This window comes from Rhinopithecus roxellana, chromosome 10, assembly GCF_007565055.1.
Source record: "Rhinopithecus roxellana isolate Shanxi Qingling chromosome 10, ASM756505v1, whole genome shotgun sequence".
Taxonomy (NCBI): domain Eukaryota; kingdom Metazoa; phylum Chordata; class Mammalia; order Primates; family Cercopithecidae; genus Rhinopithecus; species Rhinopithecus roxellana.
Genome location: NC_044558.1, coordinates 106,794,873 through 106,817,405, shown reverse-complemented (window position 1 = coordinate 106,817,405; position 22,533 = coordinate 106,794,873). Strand labels below are relative to the sequence as shown.

General features: G+C 40.0%; 1 protein-coding gene across 3 annotated transcripts in view; it reads left to right on the top strand.

Annotated features, from left to right (window-relative positions):
* The window catches only part of NTN4 (netrin 4), a 125,257-nt gene that overhangs the window by 81,983 nt on the left and 20,741 nt on the right, over nucleotides 1-22,533 (top strand). For all 3 annotated transcript variants that reach the window (XM_010383900.2, XM_010383899.2, XM_030939633.1), the window contains 2 exons: nucleotides 16,547-16,760; nucleotides 17,463-17,578. In XM_010383900.2, the coding sequence (XP_010382202.1) occupies nucleotides 16,547-16,760; nucleotides 17,463-17,578 (330 nt within the window). The remainder of the gene's footprint in view (nucleotides 1-16,546; nucleotides 16,761-17,462; nucleotides 17,579-22,533) is intronic.

The window sequence follows — 22,533 nt, the reverse complement described above, 5'->3', positions numbered from 1 at the left end:
ATGCAGGTGCTTTGGGTGGGTGACTCTCTTGCCTCCGTCTCTATTGCCATTCTTCACACTCTTCTCAAATAGTTCCTTCTCGTGATGCTCTCAGGAAGAGTCTCTGCATTTCTGTTTGCAATGATCTCTGTTGAACAGTTATTTCATTTTACCTCTTGTATGGTGATGCTTTCATTTCAGTCTATCTTTCAAGTACAATTTTTACAGTAATTAAATCCAGAATACCTTACTACAATTACACATGTAAGACCACATAAGCACCTTTCATTTGTTTATTCTCATGCCTGTAAACCAGTCCATTCCTTCCCAAAGGTCACTGAGATCTCTTCAAATAGTAACTTGTGGGCTTTTTCTTTTTCTTTTTTTTTTTTTTTTTTTTTTTTTTGAGATGGAGTCTCGCTCTGTCACCCTGGCTGGAGTGCAGTGGCCGGATCTCAGCTCACTGCAAGCTCCGCCCCCCGGGTTTACGCCATTCTCCTGCCTCAGCCTCCCAAGTAGCTGGGACTACAGGCGCCCGCCACTTCGCCCGGCTAGTTTTCGTATTTTTAGTAGAGACGGGGTTTCATCGTGTTAGCCAGGATGGTCTCGATCTCCTGACCTCGTGATCCGCCCGTCTCGGCCTCCCAAAGTGCTGGGATTACAGGCTTGAGCCACAGCGCCCGGCCAAGGGCTTTTTCTTTCAAATTGTGGGTTTGGCAAAGTCCCACGAGTTCATTTTATACCATATAAACAACATAGACATCCTTGTTTTATATTGAAACAACTGTGAATGATTCCAGCATAGAATGAATATGAAGTAACTGTTTGTGGAAACCACACTTTAAATAGAACAGTAACTTGGCAGTAATAGTTGGGAAACTTTAATCTCAGCTCTTTTTTTTTTTTTTTTTTTTAAATCCAGGAAGTAAAAGCAGAGGGTTGAGAAGTAAGAGAAATAGAGAAAATAGATATGTCATAACATAATAATCATACTAAGACAATCCTTTAAAAAGATTAAATAACACATATTAAAATTCGCCAAAAAAGGAGAAGCTACGATTTTTTTTATTTTTTATTTTTTGAGGTAGAGTCTCACTCTATTGCCCAGGCTGGAGTGCAGTGGCATGAACATGGTTCATTGCAGCCTCAAACTCCTGGGCTCAAGCAATTCTCCCGCCTCAGCCTTCTGAGTAGCTGGGACTACAGGCATGTGCCATTATGCCCAACTCATCTTTTAATTTTTTGTTTTTAGTATAGACGTGGTCTTACTATGTTGCCCAGGCTGGTCTTGAACTCCTGAGCTCAAGTGATCCTCCCACCTTGGCCTCCTAAAGTGCTGGGATCACAGGCTGGAGCCACTACACCCAGCCAAAACTTTACAAATTTATGAATCATAAAAATCAGTCATGTTTGGGAAGAGAAGTGGACGAGGTCATGAAATTCCCTAAAATGTCTTCCAAGCAGAAAGTGGAATTCAGTAATTCACTGAATAAATAAATAGTATACCGTTCTCTTTTGATGAGGATATGTAATAATCAAGCAAACAATTAGAAAATATGTAAATCTTCAGAAAGTCTGGACAAAATTAGAAGGAGCATAAAGAAGAGAAGGAGCATTTGGTGAATGGCTGTCACAGATCAGAGAGCGTGCTAGGTAATTTAGCAATCTTTATGTGCTAAGTAGCATATTTTCTATTTTACAAATGAAGACACCGAGACTTAAATTGATTACAGTTGTCCCTATTCCTCCACCTTCAGTATCCTCGAGGGATTTGTTCCAGGATCCCCGAGGGTACCAAATTCATGGAGGCTCAAGTCCCTTATACGAAATGGCTTAGTATTTTCATATAACGTATGCACACCCCCCTATATACTATAAATCATCTCTAGGTTATACTCAATACAATGTAAATGCTATGTACATAGTTGTTATACTGTAGTGTTTAGTTGTATTGTTGTATTGCTGTTTTTATTGGGTTTCTTCTTAAATATTTTTGATCCACAGTGGGTTGATTCTATGGATGCTGAATCCACAGATGTGGAGGGATGATTGTACATAATTTGCCCATGTTCATATAGCTGGTCAGTGCCAAGGCTGGGATTTGAACCCAGATTGGTCTGACTACAAAGATCCAATGACCTACAAAGATCCAAAGAATTCTATTACACACTGTGACCCGGTTAATGAAAATAGAATCAAAACCCAAAGGAAGAAATAATAAGATATGTATTTTAAAGGCAAAAATACTTTTTAAAGAACCTAGTTTTTTTTTTTTTTTAAAGTAAACGTCTTTAGTTTTGTAAGGCTCTGCTTACTGATAAATAGCCATCTAGCATTTGAATCTAAAGAAGTGAATTCATCCTAAAGAATCTTAGCACAGGAAAGATGGAAATGACTGGAGAATATTCCAGATAGGCCAAAAAAACCATCGAGAAAAGAGATACTAATGAATAAGTGTGAAAGATGATAAATATTGTCAGATTAACCAGGAAATTTCTCAAGGATACTACAGCAACTTTCTACGAATACTCAAAAGGTGTAAGGGGAAGTAGAGGTGCGGCAACAAATAATTTACTTTCCTAGAACAAAGAGTTCCAATCAGATTTAATTGAGTGAAAGGAATTTCAGATTGATTCATATGAAAGAAATTTTGCTGCCAGTGAAAAGTACTTACGGGTGGAGAATGTCCCCTATCAAGTTAGAAGAAATAACTTTTTTTTTTTTTTTTTTTTGGAGACAGGGTTTTTACTCTGTCACCCAGGCTGAATGGAGTGCAATGGCATGATCACAGCTCACTGCAGCCTTGACCTCTGGGGTTTAAATAATCCTCCCATCTCAGCCTCTCGAGTAGTTGGGACTACACGCCTATGCCACCACACTCAGCTAATTTTATTTTTTTTATTTTTTGTAGAGACGGGCTCTTGCTGTGTTGCCCAGGGTGGTCTTGAACTCCTGGGCTCAAGTGATCCTCCGGCCTCAACCTCCCAAAGTACTGAGATTACAGGTGTGAGCCACCGTGCCTGGAAAGAACTTTTCTTACAAAACATAAATAATAAAGCCGGACGAACTGAAGCATTAAATGTAGGATATAGTCTTGCTCTGGGAAGGTGCAGAATAATCTGCTTTGTTTTGACTAGTTGAGTTTACCATAGATTTGTAGGGGTGGTTTTCTGTTTCTAGTATTCAGTATCCAGTATTGCAATCCTGTGGTGTTAAGATACTATTAATAGAAACCTATAAAGAGTAGTATGGGCCGGGCACGGTGGCTCAAGCCTGTAATCCCAGCACTTTGGGAGGCCGAGACGGGCGGATCACGAGGTCAGGAGATCGAGACCATCCTGGCTAACACGGTGAAACCCCGTCTCTACTAAAAAAAATACAAAAAGCTAGCCGGGCGAGGTGGCGGGCTCCTGTAGTCCCAGCTACTCGGGAGGCTGAGGCAGGAGAATGGCGTAAACCCGGAAGGCGGAGCGTGCAGTGAGCTGAGATTCGGCCACTGCACTCCAGCCCGGGCGACAGAGTGAGACTCCGTCTCAAAAAAAAAAAAAAAAAAAAAAAAAGAGTAGTATGGACCTTCTAGGAGGTTCATCAAAACATAAAATCATTTCATGGTTGTTGCTTATTAAGAGGCACATTGATTTATTGATGCAACAAAGATGAGTGAGTTGCTAAAATGGGTCAGGCATTATCCTAGGTTTGCGGGATACAGCAATAAAAAGATGTGGTTCCCATCCTCTGGCCCTTCACAATGTACTATAGTGACAGCAATGAAGTGAGAAATCAGAACAAGATTATTGGAGGCCAAAAGATCATCAATTATTAAGAAAGATTTTTTAAATGACACAAATCATTCAATTTAAAAAACTCAACCTAGATTTATTCAGTGCCTCTCATGTGGCAGGCCTATTCTAGTCACTGTCTATGCAACACAATAGTCTCTCTCCCCATGGAAATAGACTCTAAATAAATTTACCCAAGTAAATATGTAATTAAAAGCTATAATAAGTATTATGAAGAAAAAGGGGAGCATGACAGATTATGGCAGGATGAATCGCATCAGTTCAAAGGTGAGATCGAAGATAGACACAGCCAATAGGGTTTGTTTCTCCAAAGGAAAAAGGAGCTAGGGATAACTCCAATTCCTGGCTAGGTGGCTGAATAGACTGGAAATACAGGAGGCTGAACAGGTGGAAAAAGAAGGAAGGAAGGAAGGAAGGAAGGAAGGAAGGAAGGAAGGAAGGAAGGAAGGAAGGAAGGAAGGAAGGAAGGAAGGAAGGAAGGGAGGGAGGGAGGGAGGGAGGGAGGGTGGGAGGGAGGGAGGGAGGGAGAGGGGAGGAGGAACAGCAGGGAAGAAAAGAGAAAAGAAAAGAAGAAGGGAAGCAGGGAGTGAGAGAATGGTGTACCCAAGTTTTCCCATGATAAAATTTGTCTGTATATGCAAAAGTGTTTTCTTCAGTTTTAATTGAAATAGCAAATCAAGAATATAAAATTGGCTTTTTAGCTGCCTAAGATATCTTAGATGTACCCAGGATTAAATAGTAACTGGCCCAGTACAACTAGTAAACAGGAAAGGAATGATACAGAAATCAAATAGGGACGCTGAGCAGCAGTCACATAGTAAAGCATTAAAAATAAAGGCTATATGGCTGGACGCCTGTAATCCCAGCATTTTGGGAGGCTGAGGCAGGCAGATCACTTGAGGTTAGGAGTTCAAGACCAGCCTGGCCAACATGGTGAAACCTTGTCTCTACTAAAAATCCAAAAATTAGCCAGGCATGGTGGCACACACCTGTAACCCCAGCTACTCAGGAAGCTGAGGCAGGAGAATCGCTTGAACCCAGGAGGCGGAGGTTGCAGTGACCTGAGATCATGCCATTGCACTCCAACATGGGCAACAGAGCAAGACTTTGTCTCAAAATAAAATAAAATAAAATAAGGGCTATGACTTTTGTATTTATTTGCATTATGTATTTAAATGTGTGTAGAAGACAGGAAACATACTTAAATACTGTACATTTATTTTTTTAAAGCTTCTGAGGCAGATCTCATGCATCCTACCCCTGTTTTGGGTAGGATGTACAAAAACTCAGGAGACACTGAACTTCAGTAAATGAAAGGCAAATCATAATTCAGGTTGTTTTCTTATTAGACTGATTCAAGCATTTTTTTTTTTTTTTGAGACAGAATCTCACTCTGTTGCCCAGGTTAGTGTGCAGTGGCGTCATCTCGGCTCACTGCAACCTCCACCTCCCAGATTCAAATGATTCTTGTGTCTCATCCTCCCGAGTGGCTGGGATTACAGGTTTGCACCACCATGCCCAGCTAATTTTTGTATTTTGAGTAGAGATGGGGTTTCGCCATGATGACCAGACTGGTCTTGAACTCCTAGCCTCAAGTGATCTGCCTGCCTTGTCCTCCCAAAGTGCTGGGATTACAGGCGAGCCATCACGCCTGGCCATAATTTTATTTGAAATTAAATATACCTTGAATATTGTGGAACGAGCTACCGTTGAACATAACGTATATAACATTGCACGGACCAATAGAAAAATGTTCCCTAGGATAGTAAAGGGGTACCGTACGGCCTTTCACAGAGTAAAGCATATTTACAACTTTTTCTTATTTTTTTATAGCTTTTCATCCACTAGCAAAAATAGTTGATAGCAGAAGGAAAGAAGAAAACCGTGCCAAAAAGAAAAATAATATAAAAGATCTCATTGTATCTACTATTTAACTTCACGCTTAATTTATATATAACAGTTCAAATTGTGTCCTTTCCTCTTTAAAGCTGTGTCTCGAAATCATCTCCCTTAAGTCCCCCTTGCTCTAAGAATTCAGCAGGCAGCTGGGCAGCTTTTGGAATGACTTTGCTATTAAAAATCCGCCTCAGAAATTCTGTAGGGCCTTGGCCTTTTCAGGAGAAAACAACGTTGGGAGCCTGGAGGCGCTGCCGAGGGAGTGGCCGCCGGGGTCGTGGTGAAAGATCTTGACAAGCAGCTTCTTTCCCAGCTGAGGGCCTTGAACTTTGAGTTCTGTTTTTAGAAAAGCTAAATCAGGAGCAAATACTTTTAGGGTATTTTTCTCCCAGTGTAGCTTTTACTAACAAAATAACAAAAGTTAGAGCCATCAGGTAATATTAAAGGAGGCCAGTTTCAAAGGGGTAAGATGCTGAGTTCCATTGGTGGTTTCAACAGCGAGCTTGAGATCACAGATCACTCCCTCAGTGGAAGGCAGGCAGACTCCTAGAGTTCTAGCAGAAGGTGGGAATAAAGATAAACTGGCAGCAATACCTCCTTTGACTCCACCATCAAAGGCTATAGCAATCCCTTCAGACTAAAGGGAGCCATAATGGTTCCATTATGTTCCTGTTTTGTGCTTGTGTTTGTATACTTTTTATATTCATGCAGGTTGACCGCTGTGACTCTTGTCCTACATGATATTTCTGGGCAGCAGGACCATAGATCACACTCTCCTTTTTTTCAACATACTCTGATCCACAAAATGAGAGTAACAGGTTAACTTTTTTATTTTTTATTTTTTATTTTTTTTTGAGACAGGGTCTCACTCTATCACGCAGGCTGGAGTGCAGTGGCAAGATCTCGGCTCACTGCAGCCTCCGCTTCCCAGATTCAAGCGATTCTCCTGCCTCAGCCTCCTGAGTATTTGGGATTACAGGGGCGCACCACCATACCCAGCTAATTTTTGTATTTTTAGTAGAGACGGACTTTGGCCATGTTGCCCAGGCTGGTCTCGAACTCCTGACCTTAAGTGATCTGCCTGCCTCGCCCTGCTCCCAAAGTGCTGTGATTACAGGCATGAGCTTCTGCACCTGGCCAATAGGTTAAATTTTTTTGTCCAAGGAAAGGAACATATAACAAGAGAGTAACTTAATTCCATAGAACTTAGAGTAGTCAAGAAAGCAGTGTTCCTCTCTGATACAAAGGCACGGAGGCTATTTCGAAAGCCAGTCAGATCATTAGTGTCCTTTTAAAAAAAACATATCTGCAGTGAGGCAGTTCATTGCTCCTGTATTCTCATCACCCTGAACTACCTTGGGTATAATGCTTACTGCCCTGTTATTATCTATACTTCTCTCTTCTCTCACTCAAGAGATACGATTTTTTGTAGTCATCTTTGTATCTTCGGGCCCTAGCATAGTTCATATTAACCTTAAAGTTCAATAATCCTTTGGTAAAGTTGCGAGTGAATGAATGAATGAGTGGTGAGCATTTTTATACAAATATGTTTCATCTAGCTAATAATATCCTTTTTTTTTTTTAGCATTTGGTGCCACTAGATGCCTGATACATTTCTAAGTATTTACATACATGATCTCAATCCTCACAAAACATCCCTGTGGCTTCCTTCATTAATGAGAAAACTGACAGCTGAAGAAGTTAATTTCACAAGGTCTTATAAATAATAAGCCTCATCACTGGAATCTAGTTCTGGTTAGGATCTAGTCATTTAGTCGGATTCTCAAGCTTGTGCTCTTACCAACTTTATTATATTGCCTCTATTTTATTTTCTGTCTTCTAAGAAATCTTACAGCAAATTTCCAAACAACTGTATTTATTGTCAGCCTTTGTGATTAATACAAATATTAGTTTTAGAGCCTTATGCATGCACAAGATATTTGAAAATGTGTCCATCCATTGTTTCATTAACAGGTGTGTTTCCTGCTAGAAAGTCCTACAGAGCAGCATTGCGTCCTCTTCTATAAATGCTCCAGGGGCCCTGTCTCACTTTCAGATGTATTACTGCAAACATGTAACTATAGATAAAATTTCTATCACATTCAGCAATTATCTAAATTCATTACTTGAAGGGAATCTGTTGTGAAATCTTTTGTAAAGTACTCATTTCCTCTACCTCATCTGTTTCAAAACTTTTGCACTGTTACCATAGATTTTCTTCCAGTAGAACACTTGGGTAAAGAAGGTACCAGCCAGGCGCAGTAGCTCACGCCTGTAATCCCAGCACTTTGGGAGGCTGAGGAGAGTGGATCACCGGAGGTCAGGAGTTTGAGACCAGCCTGGCCAGCATGGTAAAACTCCATGTCTACTAAAAATACAAAAATTAGCTGGGTGTGGTGGCAGATGCCTGTAATCCCAGCTACTCGGGAGGCTGAGGCAGGAAAATCACTCGAACCCAGGAGGCAAAGGTTGCAGTGAGCCGAGATCACACCTTTGCACTCCAGCCTGGGCAACAAGAGTGAAACTCTGTCTCAAAAAAAAAAAAAAAGTACTATTCAAAGCAAGTCTCATGCATTATTGATGAACTCTTGTGTAAATATCTGGAAATTAAATTGACATTTTTAATAATTTTGTTTTGCTACCATGGTTGTGAGTGAGAGCAGGTTAGGGCAGATGTTTTAGGGGGAAAATGATGACTCCAATGATGAATGATCTACCACCTAGGCCACACAGCTTCTAAATATACCTAGTTACCACTCAATGTAGTATTTTGTCTCTTAAGGACAGTTCACCACAGCTGTGAACACTAAAAATTATAATGAAAAGAATAATTAATGTCAGCATAATAGTATATGATGATGGTTCAACTGGTCTAACAGGAAGACAGGATGGGCATGGTGGCTCACGCCTGTAATCCCAACACTTTGGGAGGCCGAGGCAGATGGATCACTTGAGGTCAGGAGGTCAAGACCAGCCTGGCCAACTGGCAAAACCCCATCTCTACTAAAAATACCACAATTAGCCAGGCGTGGTGGCACACGCCTGTAATCCCAACTACTCAGGAGGCTGAGTCACGAGAATAGCTTGAACCTGGGAGGCGGAGATTGTAGTGAGCCAAGATTACGCCACTGCACTCTACCCTGAGCAACAGAGCAAGACTCTGTCTCAAAAAACAAACAAACAACAACACTAAAAAAAAAAAAAAAAAAAAAAGACAAAGCTGAAGTTAAGAACTTATGTCACTCTGGGTCGTAACTTTGACATTTATTGTGAAAAAGTAAGTTCTTGGTTTGCATTTTAGAATCAACAATTAGTAAGAAATATACGTTGGGGAATCAGAACTGAACCAGAACATGAAGAGATCCTTTCTCCTTCCAAACAAGAAGAAAATATGTTTGCATTTTGGAAGAAAATAAGAAATGTAGATTGTATATGTCAGATATTGACTGCTATCAAGCTTCAGGAGATAAGTATGCAAGACAGACCTCGGTGTGGGTCTTGAAAAAGTATGCCATGAAAGATGTCAGGGCCTTCTGCCTGGAGCTAGTTCTGCATAGTTTCCAAATGGTATCTTTATCTTGTAATTATGTGAGAAGTCACACTGACAGAAATCTACTAGCACATACGACAGAAACACATTCTTCTCTGGCCATTCCTGAAATGAGTGAAGCTTTAAAAATATATGGTAGAAGGGACAGGTCAACTCCTGAAAACACTTGCATTTTCTATTAGAGGAAAAGATAGGAGTGGTGGACTACCATATATTACCATAGAAGGAGTTCTTATAATATCTTTCTTCTGGCTAAATCTCTCCTATCTGCTTTAAGAACCAAACTGACTTAACTGAGTGATATAGTAACTGTAGTTTTCATCATCTTAAAATTGCATAATTTTCATACTAGAGTATGAGAATTCATTTTAAGTAATGTCTACACTGTTTTGAATATAGCATTTTGATATATTCATATTGCATATTATATAATCCACATGAATTATTTCTTCATTAGAAACAAACCATAAATCAATAGTGCTTTGATACTTTAAGAGAACCCAGTGAAGAAAAAAATTAGGAAATTTAATGTAGAGACAGTGATTACCATAACTGTATGAATATAAAGATGTTCTCCTTAGAACCTCAATGTTTTAGAGGAAAAATCTTTACTTTTCTCGGTATTATGATTTTTTAAAATCTTGGAATAATTCTTCTAAATTTGGGATCTCTTCAAGGACCGAGACTATTTTATTCAAGTTAGATCCCTGGCACTTTGCACAGTACTTAGCACATAGCGGGTGCCCATTAAATGTTTGCTGAGTAAGTGAATAGGTAAATAAATGCTGCCTTAAATACACACATTATTAGCCTTTCAAACAATGTCTCCTATGCTGTTTTCCTCCATTGTCCTTTGTAAGTAGTGCTTACATCATGGTGTTTTAATTCAGTTCAAGGGTCATTTTTGAGCAGCTGTAATCTACCATTTGCTAATGTCTTACTAAGTGCTAGTGACGTACATTATCTCTGGTTTAGTCCTCAAGAAAACCTGGTAAAATAGAAATGTGGGGCTCAGAAAGGTAAAACAAATTTCAGCTAGGAGTTAAACTCAAGTCTGCCTCCACTAAGCACTGCAGGGGATAGGTGAGTAAGGCCCATGCTCAACTTCAAAGAGCTTACAGACTGGTGTGATAGACAAAGAAAGCCCCCAGTTGTCTAATGCAAAGAAGAATGCGATCAGAGCTATAAGAAGAAATATTTCTTTAAAGCACAGGAGGGTTACAAAGAAAGGGTAAATCATACTCAACTGCATTGGAATAAGGAATGACTTGTAGTGACTGCTGTGGCTTCACATTTGGTGAGATGGGAGGGGGTGGCAGAGGGAAGGGTGCTGAACCCCACTTTTCTTTTCTGAATATCATTGTATGTCAAAAGTTCTGTCTTTAACAGGGAAGATACCAACAGAGCTCCTACCTTGAGCACGCTAACCACCCCAAATGATTGAATTGCGGCAACCCTTAGGGGTGACATTTGATATAAGTTTTGAAGGACATGTAGAATTTTGAAATATTGTTATGGGAAGAAATATTTCAATATTGAAATTAATAAAAGAAAAGAAACAAGAAAGATGGAGGGTGTGTCTAGAAATTGTCCCAATTAATTAGAACAAGGGCTATATGCAAGAGAATAATGAGAGAAAGGACTGGAAAAGTAGGCTAGGGCTCTGCTACGAAAGACCTTACATGTTTGGCTAAGGGGTGACCACATTTTGAAAACTACAAATGCTTCATAAACATTAGAATTATTATTATTAACATTTGTTGGTTGAGGGAGTCCATCAATGAATGAGATTCTAATAAATGAATGAATGAGATTCTTCCCAAGAAGATAATTCATACCTTTTGCAGAAGAAGCAATATTTCATGCTCTATTGTAGTGATTCTCAATGAAAGAGAGCTTATAGGGAGGGGTGGTGGGGGGAGGTTGCACAGATATTAGAAATTTTTTTGCAAACCTCACACATTCATACTGGTTTGAGAACTATGGCTCTAATGAGTATTGGTTAAAGAGATGAAAGAGAGATCTAAACAGTAGGACAGTACACCATCGGGGCTTGTATTTCTCCAGCTTCTGTTCTCACAAAAGTCACCAATGACCTCCTGATTGACAGGCCTATTGTCCATCATATGTGACTTGAGTATTCTGCAGTTTGACACTGTTAACTGCTTGAAACTTTCTCATCCTTTGGCCTCTTTTTTTTTTTCTCCTCCTTCTCTACCTTCTCCTTAATAATCTTTTGCAAGTTAATTGCTCCTCCAGCTGCCAGTACCTATGGATGTTTCCACCATGTTCTATCCTTGATCGTCTTCTCACTCTACACACCGTCCCTGGGAAGTTTCATCTAGCCCTCCTAATTTCAACTGCCATTGGGTGACAACTCTTAAAACTTTATTTGTGACCCCAACTTTTCTCCTAAGTGTCAGAATATTTCCGGGATATATTTAAGATAGCATCTCAAGCTTAATGTGTTTGATCCTAAACTCATTCTTTTTCCCTTCATTCCTTATCTCCACCCTCAACATGGATCTATCTGCCCCAACTGTCTCTAGTCCTCTCTTCTAGATCTTTGTGAATAATGTCACTAATCATTCAGTTTCATGAACTAGACACCTGAAAATCTTCCCCAACTTCTATTTGTCCCTCAACAACTCTTTCTTCCTCTTCCAGATGGTCTCCAAACCGTATGTATTCTAACTTTAAAAAATAAGTTTTTTGTATCCAAACTTACCTCCCATTCCCACACCTACTGTCTTAGTCATTTTCTTGCTGTCTTTCTTTTCTTTGATTATCCTGCCACCAGCCTCTCCCCACTCTAGTCTATACAATGCTTCCAAAGTGTCTGTCAAAATTCAATTTTAACCATGTCATAATTCTGCTTTACAAATTCTTATGATTCATTATGCCCATAGGACAAAATTCAACTTCCAAAGCTAGCCTTTTCCACAACCTGGGATCCTATCACCATCCGACCTGACTCTACAGCTTTTCTTCTGCCTCATCTCCTTCAACTGCTTTCCACTCAGTGTCCACTCAGGCACACTAAACTTCTCACATTCCCCACGTGGGCCATGCCCTTTCACATAGGATTCCCACAGCCTAGAATGTCCTCCAGGTCAATTCCACAAACTCTGATTAGGGCATCTATGATGTACTAGACACTGTTCTGGGACCCCAAAAATAAAAATAAGAAGATAAAGATCCTTCTGTCAATGAATTCAGACTCTAGTAGTAAGGAAGACAGGCATATCAACAAATAATTTTTTTAAGAAGCTGTTTTGTGGCTGAGCGTGGTGGCTCATGTCTGTAATTCCAGCACTTTGGGAGGCTGACTCAGGCAGATCACTTGACGTCAGGAGCTCGAGACTAGCCTGGCCAACATGGTGAAACTCCATCTCTACTAAAAATACAAAAAATAGCCAGGTGTGGTGGCGGGCACCTATAATCCCAGCTACTTGGGAGGCTGAGGCAGGAGAATAGATTGAACCCGGGAGACAGAGGTTGCAGTGAGCCGAGATTATACCACTGCACTGCATCCTGGGCAATAAAGCAAGACTCCATCACAAAAAAAAAAGAAAAAAAGGCTGTTCACTAAATTATTTTTACATGGAATGTCTCAAACAGATTTAAGGCTACAAACTTGTTAATTTTTATAATTGTTTGCTTTTCAAAGTGAAGATCAGAAATACTTAAAAATAGCTGTAACATTCACATTAGGAAAGATGATATTTATTCCAGTTTGCATTTTTATGGTGAAATAAAATCCTTTTCCAATGGAAAAAATAATAATAATGATGCACTATGGTAGGCACAAAATAGAAATATATGCAAAGAGGCAGCATAGAGGAGAGAGTACCTAACTGTCTGGAGGGAGTGGGACAAGAAAGCCTGTCAGAATCTAGATGGACAAGGTGGGGAAAGGCCACACAGGCATGGCCAAGGGCCAGGGGCACTGAGGCATCAGAGAGCGTAACATTTCCAGGATGCAGTAAGAGCTCCCACACAATGCAGAAACGTAAAATGCAGTGGGGGTAAACGGTACACCCAAAAATGGCTAAGACAGTCAACTGTATGGAATGTGTTTCTTACCACAATTTATTTATGAAAAATTTATTTTAAAAAGATGCACTGGGGAAAGTGTCTAAAGATTGAGCTGGAATCAGCATTTGCCTTCCTTGCCCTCGTTTTCTTTTCTTTCTTTCTTTTTTCTTTTTTTTGTTTTGTTTTTTTTTTTTTTTTTGAGACAGAGTCTCACTCTGTCACCCAGGCTGGAGGGCAGTGGTGCAATCTCAGCTCACTGCAACCTGGACCTCCCAGGTTCAAGTGATTCTCCTGCCTCAGCCTCCTGAGTAGCTGGGACTACAGGCATGCACCATCACGTCTGGCTAATTTTTGTATTTTAGTAGAAATGAGTTTTCACCATGCTAGCCAGGCCGGTCTCGATCTCATGACCTCAAGTGATCCATCCGCCTCGGCCTCCCAACATGCAGGGATTACAGGTGTGAGCCACCACACCCAGCCCCTTGCCCTCCTTTTCAACTTGCAAACTCCTATTCATCTTTTATGATCTGGCTCAGATCGCTAAATGACCCCTCTGTGGATCCCACCTGATTCCCTCAGCCTGTGTTGCCTTCACCTTTCCTCTGTGTTCCCACGGTGCTTTATGTATACCTCTGTTACAGCACATCACATGGATGCAAATCTTTTATTTACTTCTCTGTTTCCCCCACAAGACTGTAAGTTCCCTGAGGACTGGCACCATTTCTCAGATAGACATAGATCCTATATCTCTATAAGAATTATCTGACGGGCATAGTGGCTCACACCTGTAATCCCAGCACTTTGGGAGGCCAAGGCAAGAGGATCACTTGAGCCCAGGAGTTCAAGACTGCCTGAGCAACATAGTGAGACCCTGTCTCTACAAAAAAAATAAAAATTAAAAACTAGCCAGGTGTGGTGGCATGTGCCCATAGTCCCAGCTACTTGGGAGACTGAGGTGGGAGGATCTCTTGAGCCTGGGAGGTCGAGGCTGCAGTGAGCAGTGATGCGCCATTGCACTTCAGCCTGAGTGACAGAGTGAAAGAAAAAAAAAGAATTATCTATTGGATTAATTAATTTACTATTAATCATGTACCAGACATCACACTAACTGCTTTGCATACATAATCTCTTTTTATCCTTACCACTGCATGAGGATAGGTCCCATTTTTATTTTCATTGCAGATAAGGGAATTGAGGTGAGAGCCTAGGTATCTTGCTCAAAGTCATACAGTTAGTCAGTAGTGGAGATCCGAAGCCAAACTGATATTTTAAAGGAAAAATAATCAATAAAAGAAGTTTCCAAGGGGAAACATGAGAGAACAGGGTTGAGAATATTTGTTGAGAAGGTGCAGCATGAAGAACTGGCCTCTTCAGTGTGTGACTGCATGAACTCTCCGTGAGATGTAGATACCACAATAAGGAAAGCAAGATTCAGGAAAGTTATATTTCTTGCCTGAGGTCACAGAGCCTCTGGGAGGCAGAGCCGTCAGTCGAGGTTTCTCCCAGTGTTTCTCACTTGATTCTCAGAGAAAGCAGTGGGAAGATGAAAAAGATTTTGAAATGGAGAAGAGATTTTCCAGAGGACCCTACCAGCGAATTAGAATCAGACTAAGTGGGTAGGTTGATTGAGAAGCCTAGGGAATTTCTGAGACAGCCACTGTAAGAAATATTATTTTTTTTTTAAATCCAGGTAAAATTGAATAAATAGAGCTGATGGGCCAGGCACAGTGGCTCACGCCCGTAATCAATGCCAGCACTTTGGGAGGTCGAGGTGGGCAGATCGCTTGAGTCCAGGAGTTTGAGACCAACCTGGACATGGTGAAACCCCATCTCTACAAAAAATACAAAAATTAGCTGGGCATAGTGGCGTGTACCTATAGTCCCAGCTCTCTGGGAGGCTGAAGCAGGAGGATTGCTTGAACCCAGGAAGTTGAGGCTACAGTGAGTGGAGATAGCACCACTGCATTCCAGCCTGGAACAAGGAAAGACCCTGTTTCAAAAAAGCAAAAATAGAGTTGGTGAGCATTGGTTTGGAGATAAAACTGAAGTTAGGGCTCATGAATTTGTGATAAGCCCAAAAAGCACATTTCACACATACATATATGTGAAAAAAGTGTGTCTATATGTCTGTATACAAACACACACACACACACACACACACACACATATATATATATATATATATATATATATATACACACACACACATATATATATATATATATATATATATATATGTATATACACTTTGTTCAACTATTTTTGCCATCCCAAGAACAAAGAAATGACTGCAGGTTGTCAAACTGAGCAATAAGCAATTCTGGGAGTAGGGAGAGGGCTAAGGAGAAGGACTTTTGGTTAGTATTGAGGACTTGTGTCCGGGCACAGTGTCTCACACCTGTAGCCCAGTACTTGGGAGGCTAAGGTGAGAGGATTGTTTGAGGCCAGGAGTTTGCAACCAGCCTGGGCAACATAGCAAGACCTTGCCTCTACAAAAAAAAAAAAAAATTTTAATTAGCCAGGCATGATGGTGCCAGCTTGTAGTCCCACCTACTCGGGAGATTAAGGCAGGAGGATCGCTTGAGCTCAAGAGGTTGAGGCTGCAGTGAGCCATGGGGATAACACTGCACTCTGGACTTGGTGATAGAGTGAGACCCTCTCTCAAAAAAAAAGAAAGAAAATCTCCTCAAAAGAGCTACTGTTCACATGCTCGAATTCCTCTACTCCCATTCTCCCCTGAATCCTCTTCCACTGGGTTCCATCTCACTATGTGTTACACTGAAACTCTTCCTGTGAAGAACAGCAGCAGCCTTCATGCCGTTCAATGCAATACTCCATCACATGCCCCATCTTCTTTGACCTTTCAACGTCTGCCACAGCTGATGAAGCCCTCTTTCTTGAAACCTTCTTTGTTTGGCTTCCAGAACACTACACTCTCGCGATGTCTTTTCCTTTCTCACTGAATCCTTCCACTCTGTCTCTTTGCTGGTTCGTCCTCATCACCCCAACCAAAGGGCATTCATATTTCATGCCTTCCATATTAGGATAAATTATGTGTTTATTTTTGCAGCAGACATGCTTTTCTGATTATATCTCGCTTATCTGTCATTTAATTAGCTTTCATTCTCTGTGCATACGTACACTCACTGGCTAAAGGAGGAGTCTCAGAAATATGCTGTGTGGTAAAGGGAAGCCACTTGGGGATGGTCAAGCCTAATGTTCACACAGGTGATCTACAGTCACTCATGGTCCTTGCGTGTCCTCTCTGTCCTCTCTATTGTAGCATGTTCCTGCCATCCAGTAGGATCAGCTGTCCTTCCTGCCAACTCAGTGACCTTCTGCGACCCCAGCAATGGTGACTGCCCTTGCAAGCCTGGGGTGGCAGGGCGACATTGTGACAGGTGCATGGTGGGATACTGGGGCTTCGGAGACTATGGCTGTCGACCATGTGACTGTGCGGGGAGCTGCGACCCTATCACTGGAGACTGCACCAGCAGGTGAATGTGCATGGCTCTTGCTCTCAGCTGCATGTATTTCAGGCTCTTTTGAAAACCTATAGTGATTTGGAAAATCTTGCATTCTGTTAATGAAGCAAAAATATATTTGCACATCCCTTTTACAGAATTTTTGTCAGACCAGGCACAGTGGCTTACACCTATAATCCCAACACTTTGGGAGGCTGAGGCAGGTGGATCACTTGAAGTCAGGAGTTCGAGATCAGCCTGCCCAACATGATGAAACCCCATCTCTACTAAAAAAAAAAAAAAAAAAAAAAAAAAAAAAAAAAAAAAACTTAGCTGGGCATGATGGTAGGTGCCAGTAATCCCAGCTATTCAGGAGGCTGAGGCAGGAGAATCCCTTGAACCCGGGAGGCGGAGTTTGCAATGAGCCAAGATTGCACCATTGCACTACAGCCTGGGCAACAAGAGTAAAACTCTGTTTTAAAACAAAACAAAACAAAACCAAGAATTTTTGTCAAATTAGAAACTCAAGTAATTTGTTCTTGCAAGATTCTAGAGATCATCTAGTTCATTTTGCGGAATAAATTATTTGTCTTCACAATAGTTCCTTAAAACACTATTTCTGGAAAAAGGAAAAACGGGAAGGTAGAAGATAAGGTTTAAATCTCTATAGATTCATTTCTATACAAGTTCTAAAAAATTCCTCAATATGTTCTTTATCATTTTCTATTTTGTTAGCAACACAGACATAGACTGGTATCACGAAGTTCCTGACTTCCGTCCCGTGCACAATAAGAGTGAACCAGCCTGGGAGTGGGAGGATGCACAGGGGTTTTCTGCACTTCTACACTCAGGTGAGATGGATGTAACCAGGCGTCATATTTTCAGGTCTGGTCTTGTGTAACAGTGATATGTGACAAACCGGGGTCCAGCTTTTGGAGCCTATGAGGGGAACTCTTTAGTTCTGGGGTTTAATGGTGTAATAAAATAGTGACCCCCATAAGTATGAAACTGTGAAATATAGCTAAGGGGTATTTTAACACATTTTTGTTTGTTTTCTGATGATAAGAGTGATATATGTAGTTGGTATAGAAAATTTGGAAAATGGAAAACATCATAGTTAAAAAAAAAAAAAGGTCACCGAAAATTTCATTATTCCACTGTTAATACTTTGGTACGTTTTTCTCACTCTAAAACACAGTTAAGAGCCTACTGAGTGGGGTGAGTATAATCCCAGCATTTTGGGAGGCCAAGGCAGAAGGATTGCATAAGCCTGAGAGTTCAAGACCATCCTGGGGAACATAGCAAGAGTTATCTCTACAAAAATAAAAAGCCCAGTGTGGTGGCACACACCTGAAGTCCCAGCTACTTGAGAGGCTAAGGTGGGAGGATCACTTGAGCGGTTAAGGCTGCAGTGAGCTGTGATCATGCCACTGCACTGCAGCCTGGGTGACAGAGCAAGACCTTGTCTCAAAAAAGGAAAAAAAAAGTGCCTACTGAATACATTAGGTTTGGAAATGTACAGATCCATTGAAAGGAAAAATATTCTTATAAACCTAGCTTAACTTAATAGGTACAAAGCAAAAGCCACATGTGAACTCCTTATATTTATAGCTTTTTTACAATTAGAAAGCAAAAGTAATTTTACAAACTAAATATAAGCCAAATAATGAAGCCAAAAAATTCAAATTAATGACATTAGCTGAATATGAAAAATGATGTGTACCAAAGCCAAAACACTGCTCACTACGTAAATAAAGCTCTTTGAGTTTATTTATGGCCTCCTATTTCTTCTGACTCAATTTCCCTATGATATTGTTCTGTTTCTTCTTTTAAAGGGCATGCCATGATAGTGGTATGAATTCTCAGTTTGTGTTCATCTTGCCCCTATTCTTTTCTTGTAGAAAAGCAAGTTATTGTATTTAGTGCTAACTTGTTCTTTAACACGAACTCAAATGTGGGCATGAAATCTTGCTCAACACTTGGATATAAAGTGTTCACCAAATGCTCCAAATTAAACTCACAGCAAGTTAAATATATTTTATTATGAATCATTACAAATAGTAAAAATGTTATGCGATGAGCACCCATACACACACCTTCAAAGGGTTAGCAAATCACACACTTTGCCATAATTGTTTCATATTCTCATTTAAGTTATAAAATGTTACAGATGCTTTTGAAGTCCCTGATGTACCCAGACACAAGCCCAGTTGCCTCCCTTTGTCCACAGAATAACCACAATGGTGAAGTTTGTGTTGATCATCCACTTTCACGTTTTTACTATTTTATTACTTATATATATATTGAGTATTTCAGAATTCCATGCACATTATGGTATCTTATTTACTCTTTTAAAATGGTTTTGGTAGCCAGGCTTGGTGGTGTGCGCCTGTAGTACCAGCTACTCAGGAAGCTAAAGCAGGAGGATCACTTGAGCCCAGAAGTCTGAGGCTCTAATGCACCATAATGGCACCTGTAAATAGCCACAGAACTCCAGGGCAGCATAGCAAGAGCCCATCTCTGAAATGTAAATAAGCAAAACATTTTTTACCTGATTATGTAGTGTTTTGAGGTTTATCCATCTCAAAAAAAAAATTCATCTAAAAGCGGTTATATGAACACACCATTTTTATTCTCTCATTTGTTTGCCATTTAGGATATCTCCAATTTCTAATTTTCCACCATTATAAATAACACTGCCCTGAATGTTCTCTTGTATGTGACTTTGTACGCTTGAGAAGGTGTGTCACCAGGCCAGGGGCTGGCAAACCACAGCCCTCAGGCCAAGTCAGCCACCTGTTTTTCTATAGCTTACAGGCTACTGCCCTAAGAATGGTTTTCACAGTTTTAAATGTTCACAGTTTAAATGGTTATAGAAGTACCTGTCTTCATTCTTGGCCATTCAGGTCTCCTTTTCCGTGAATTTCCTATCATAATTTTCTTACTAATTTGTAGTAGTTCTTTATAAATGTATTCATTCCTCCAACAGATACTTCTTAAGTACCTCTGTCATGTGGCAGCACTGTAAGTAAAGTGAACAAAACATTAAATCCCTGCCTCTGTGTCTCCTACCTTCTAGTAAAGGTAAACAGCTAATAAACAAATAAAATATTTAGTATAATAAATGTTTAGTATAATAGAAAAATAATGCAGGGACAGGGGATAAGATATATTTTAGAGGAACATACTTTTAAATAAGGTGATCAGGGTAAGCCCTATGAAAGTGACATTTGAGGGGGAAAAAAATCTGAAGGAGGTAAGAAGGATAGCTATACAGGTGGCAGAGGAAAGGGAGTTTAGGCAGAAGATATAGCAAGTCTTTAAAGCCCTGAGGAGGAGTTCAGGAAACAGCAAGAAGGCCAGTGTGGCTGGAGTAGAGTAAGCTGGGAAGACACGTGGAAGAGGAAATGTAACGAGGCTGCAGAGAGGCCACTGTGAGGACCTTGGCTTTCACCTGGAGTACGATGGAAGCCATTGGAGCATTTCAAGCAGAGGTGTGGCATTTAGAGTAACACCAGTCAGCATGGTTGTGTGTTTTCCCTAGTCACAATAAGCATTGTGGATGTAGGCGTACACAAAGAGATGACTTTAAGCTGGGTTGAGGTTTTTCCAAGCGAGAATGAAGCAAGAGGGCAATAATTGCTCATAGAATTTAAACTGGGTAAGTAGGGATATGAGGGTGAAATGAGGTAGGATCAAGGATCATAGGGTTTCAAAGGATTGTTGAAGTTGGAAGCAAGCTAGGACAGGATGTAGAGGTCAAAGAATGGGATGCTTGAAATTGAGATTGGAAGAGTAGCAGTTATTGATAATGGCGATGTCTAAGATGTGGTCATGGGAAAGAGCGGCTGAGGCCATTATTTTTAACGCTACCTTATCGTATATCAAGTTTCTATAAATGAATGGATCTGTATCTTGTCTCTCATCATGTTTCATGAGCCAATACCACAATATATTATTACAGTTTTATAATGAGTCCTGATATCTGATATGGCAAGTCCCTTCATTACATTGTTCTTTCTTAAAATTATCTTAGCTATCAGTTCTTTGCCTTTCGTGTGAATTTTAGATTAAGTTTATTAAATCCCACAAAAGGCTCTGTTGGGATTTTTATTGCAATTGCATTGACTTTATAGATCATTTTGAAAAAAGTGATAGCTTTGTAATATTGAGTAGTCCCAGACATGAAGATACCTTTCTATATATTAAGGTTCCCTTTAAGGCCTTTCAATAGCATTTGTCACTTTTCTCCAAAATGGTTTGACCTGTCTTTGATTAAATTTACTCCTAGATACCTTTAGATTTTATTGCTATTGGGAAAGTGTTCTTTACCTGAATTTTTAAAATGATATAAAGGAGTACTCTGTGTGTGTGTGTGTGTGTGTGTGTGTGTGTGTGTGTGTGTGTGTGTGTGTTTTGAGCTTGTATCCAGCGACTTTGCTGAACTTGTTTACTGATTCCAGTATGTATGGATTATCTTGGATTTTCTAATGTAGGCCATCATGTTATTGACAAATAAGGACAGTTTTGTCTTACTTGTGTAGTTCTCATGCCTCATTTTTTTTGACTCCAGTACAATGTTTTCCCAAATTTGATGGAAATAGTTTGAAATTTTCACCACTATGAAACTTGATATTGATTTTTGATAGGTAGTCTTTATCAAGTAAATGTCATTCTCTTCTATTTCTAATTTTATTATTAATGAGTTTTGTGTTTAGCTGAATGCCTTATCTGCATCTTTTGAGAAAATCAAATGGTTTTTCTCCTGTAATCTATCAATGTGGTATTTGAAAATAATTTTTTTCTGCTATCAAACTATTCTTTTTTTTTTAACTTCTGGAATACATGTGCAGAGTGTGCAGGTTTGTTACATAGGTATACATGTGTCAGTGGTTTGCTGCACCTATCAACCCCTCATCTAGGTTTTAAGCCCTGCACGCATTAGGTATTTGTCCTATGCTCTCCCTCCCCTCATCCCCCACACCCCCAATAGGCCCCAATGTGTGTTGTTCCCCTACCTGTGTCCATGTGTTCTCATTGTTCAACTCCCACTTATGAGTGAGAACATATGGTGTTTGGTTTTCTGTTCCTGTGTTAGTTTACTGAGAATGATGGCTTCCAGCTTCATCCATGTCCCTGCAAAGGACATAAACTCATCCTTTTTTATGGCTGCATAGTATTCCATTGTGTATATGTGTCACATTTTCTTTATCCAGTCTATCTTTGATGGGCATTTGGGTTGGCTTCAAGTCTTTGCTATTGTAAATAGTGCTGCAATAAACATACGTGTGCATGTGTCTTTATAGTAGAATGATTTATAATCCTTTGGATATGAACCCAGTAATGGGATTGCAAGGCCAAATGGTATTTCTGGTTCTAGATCCTTGAGGAATCACCACACTGTCTTCCACAATGGCTGAACTAATTTGCACTTCTGCAAACAGTGTAAAAGCATTCCTATTTCTCCACAGCCTTGCCAGCATCTGTTATTTGTCAGAATGGCAATTATTATCAAGCTATTCTTTTAATCCTAGGATAAGTTTTATTTGCTGTGATGTATTTTTATTCATACATTGCTGAATTTGATCTGCTAGGGTTTTTGTCTTTTATTTGTTTATTTGCTTGCTTAGGATTTTCGTATTGATGTTTATAATTGATATTGGCCTATAATTTAATGTATTGCATTCTATATTTGAGTAAGTTAGGAGGTCCCCTTACCCACTATGTTTTTTTTTTCTACTCTCTGCAATTATTTATATAAGAATAGAATCATCTGTTACTTGAATTTTTGTTAGAATTTATCTAT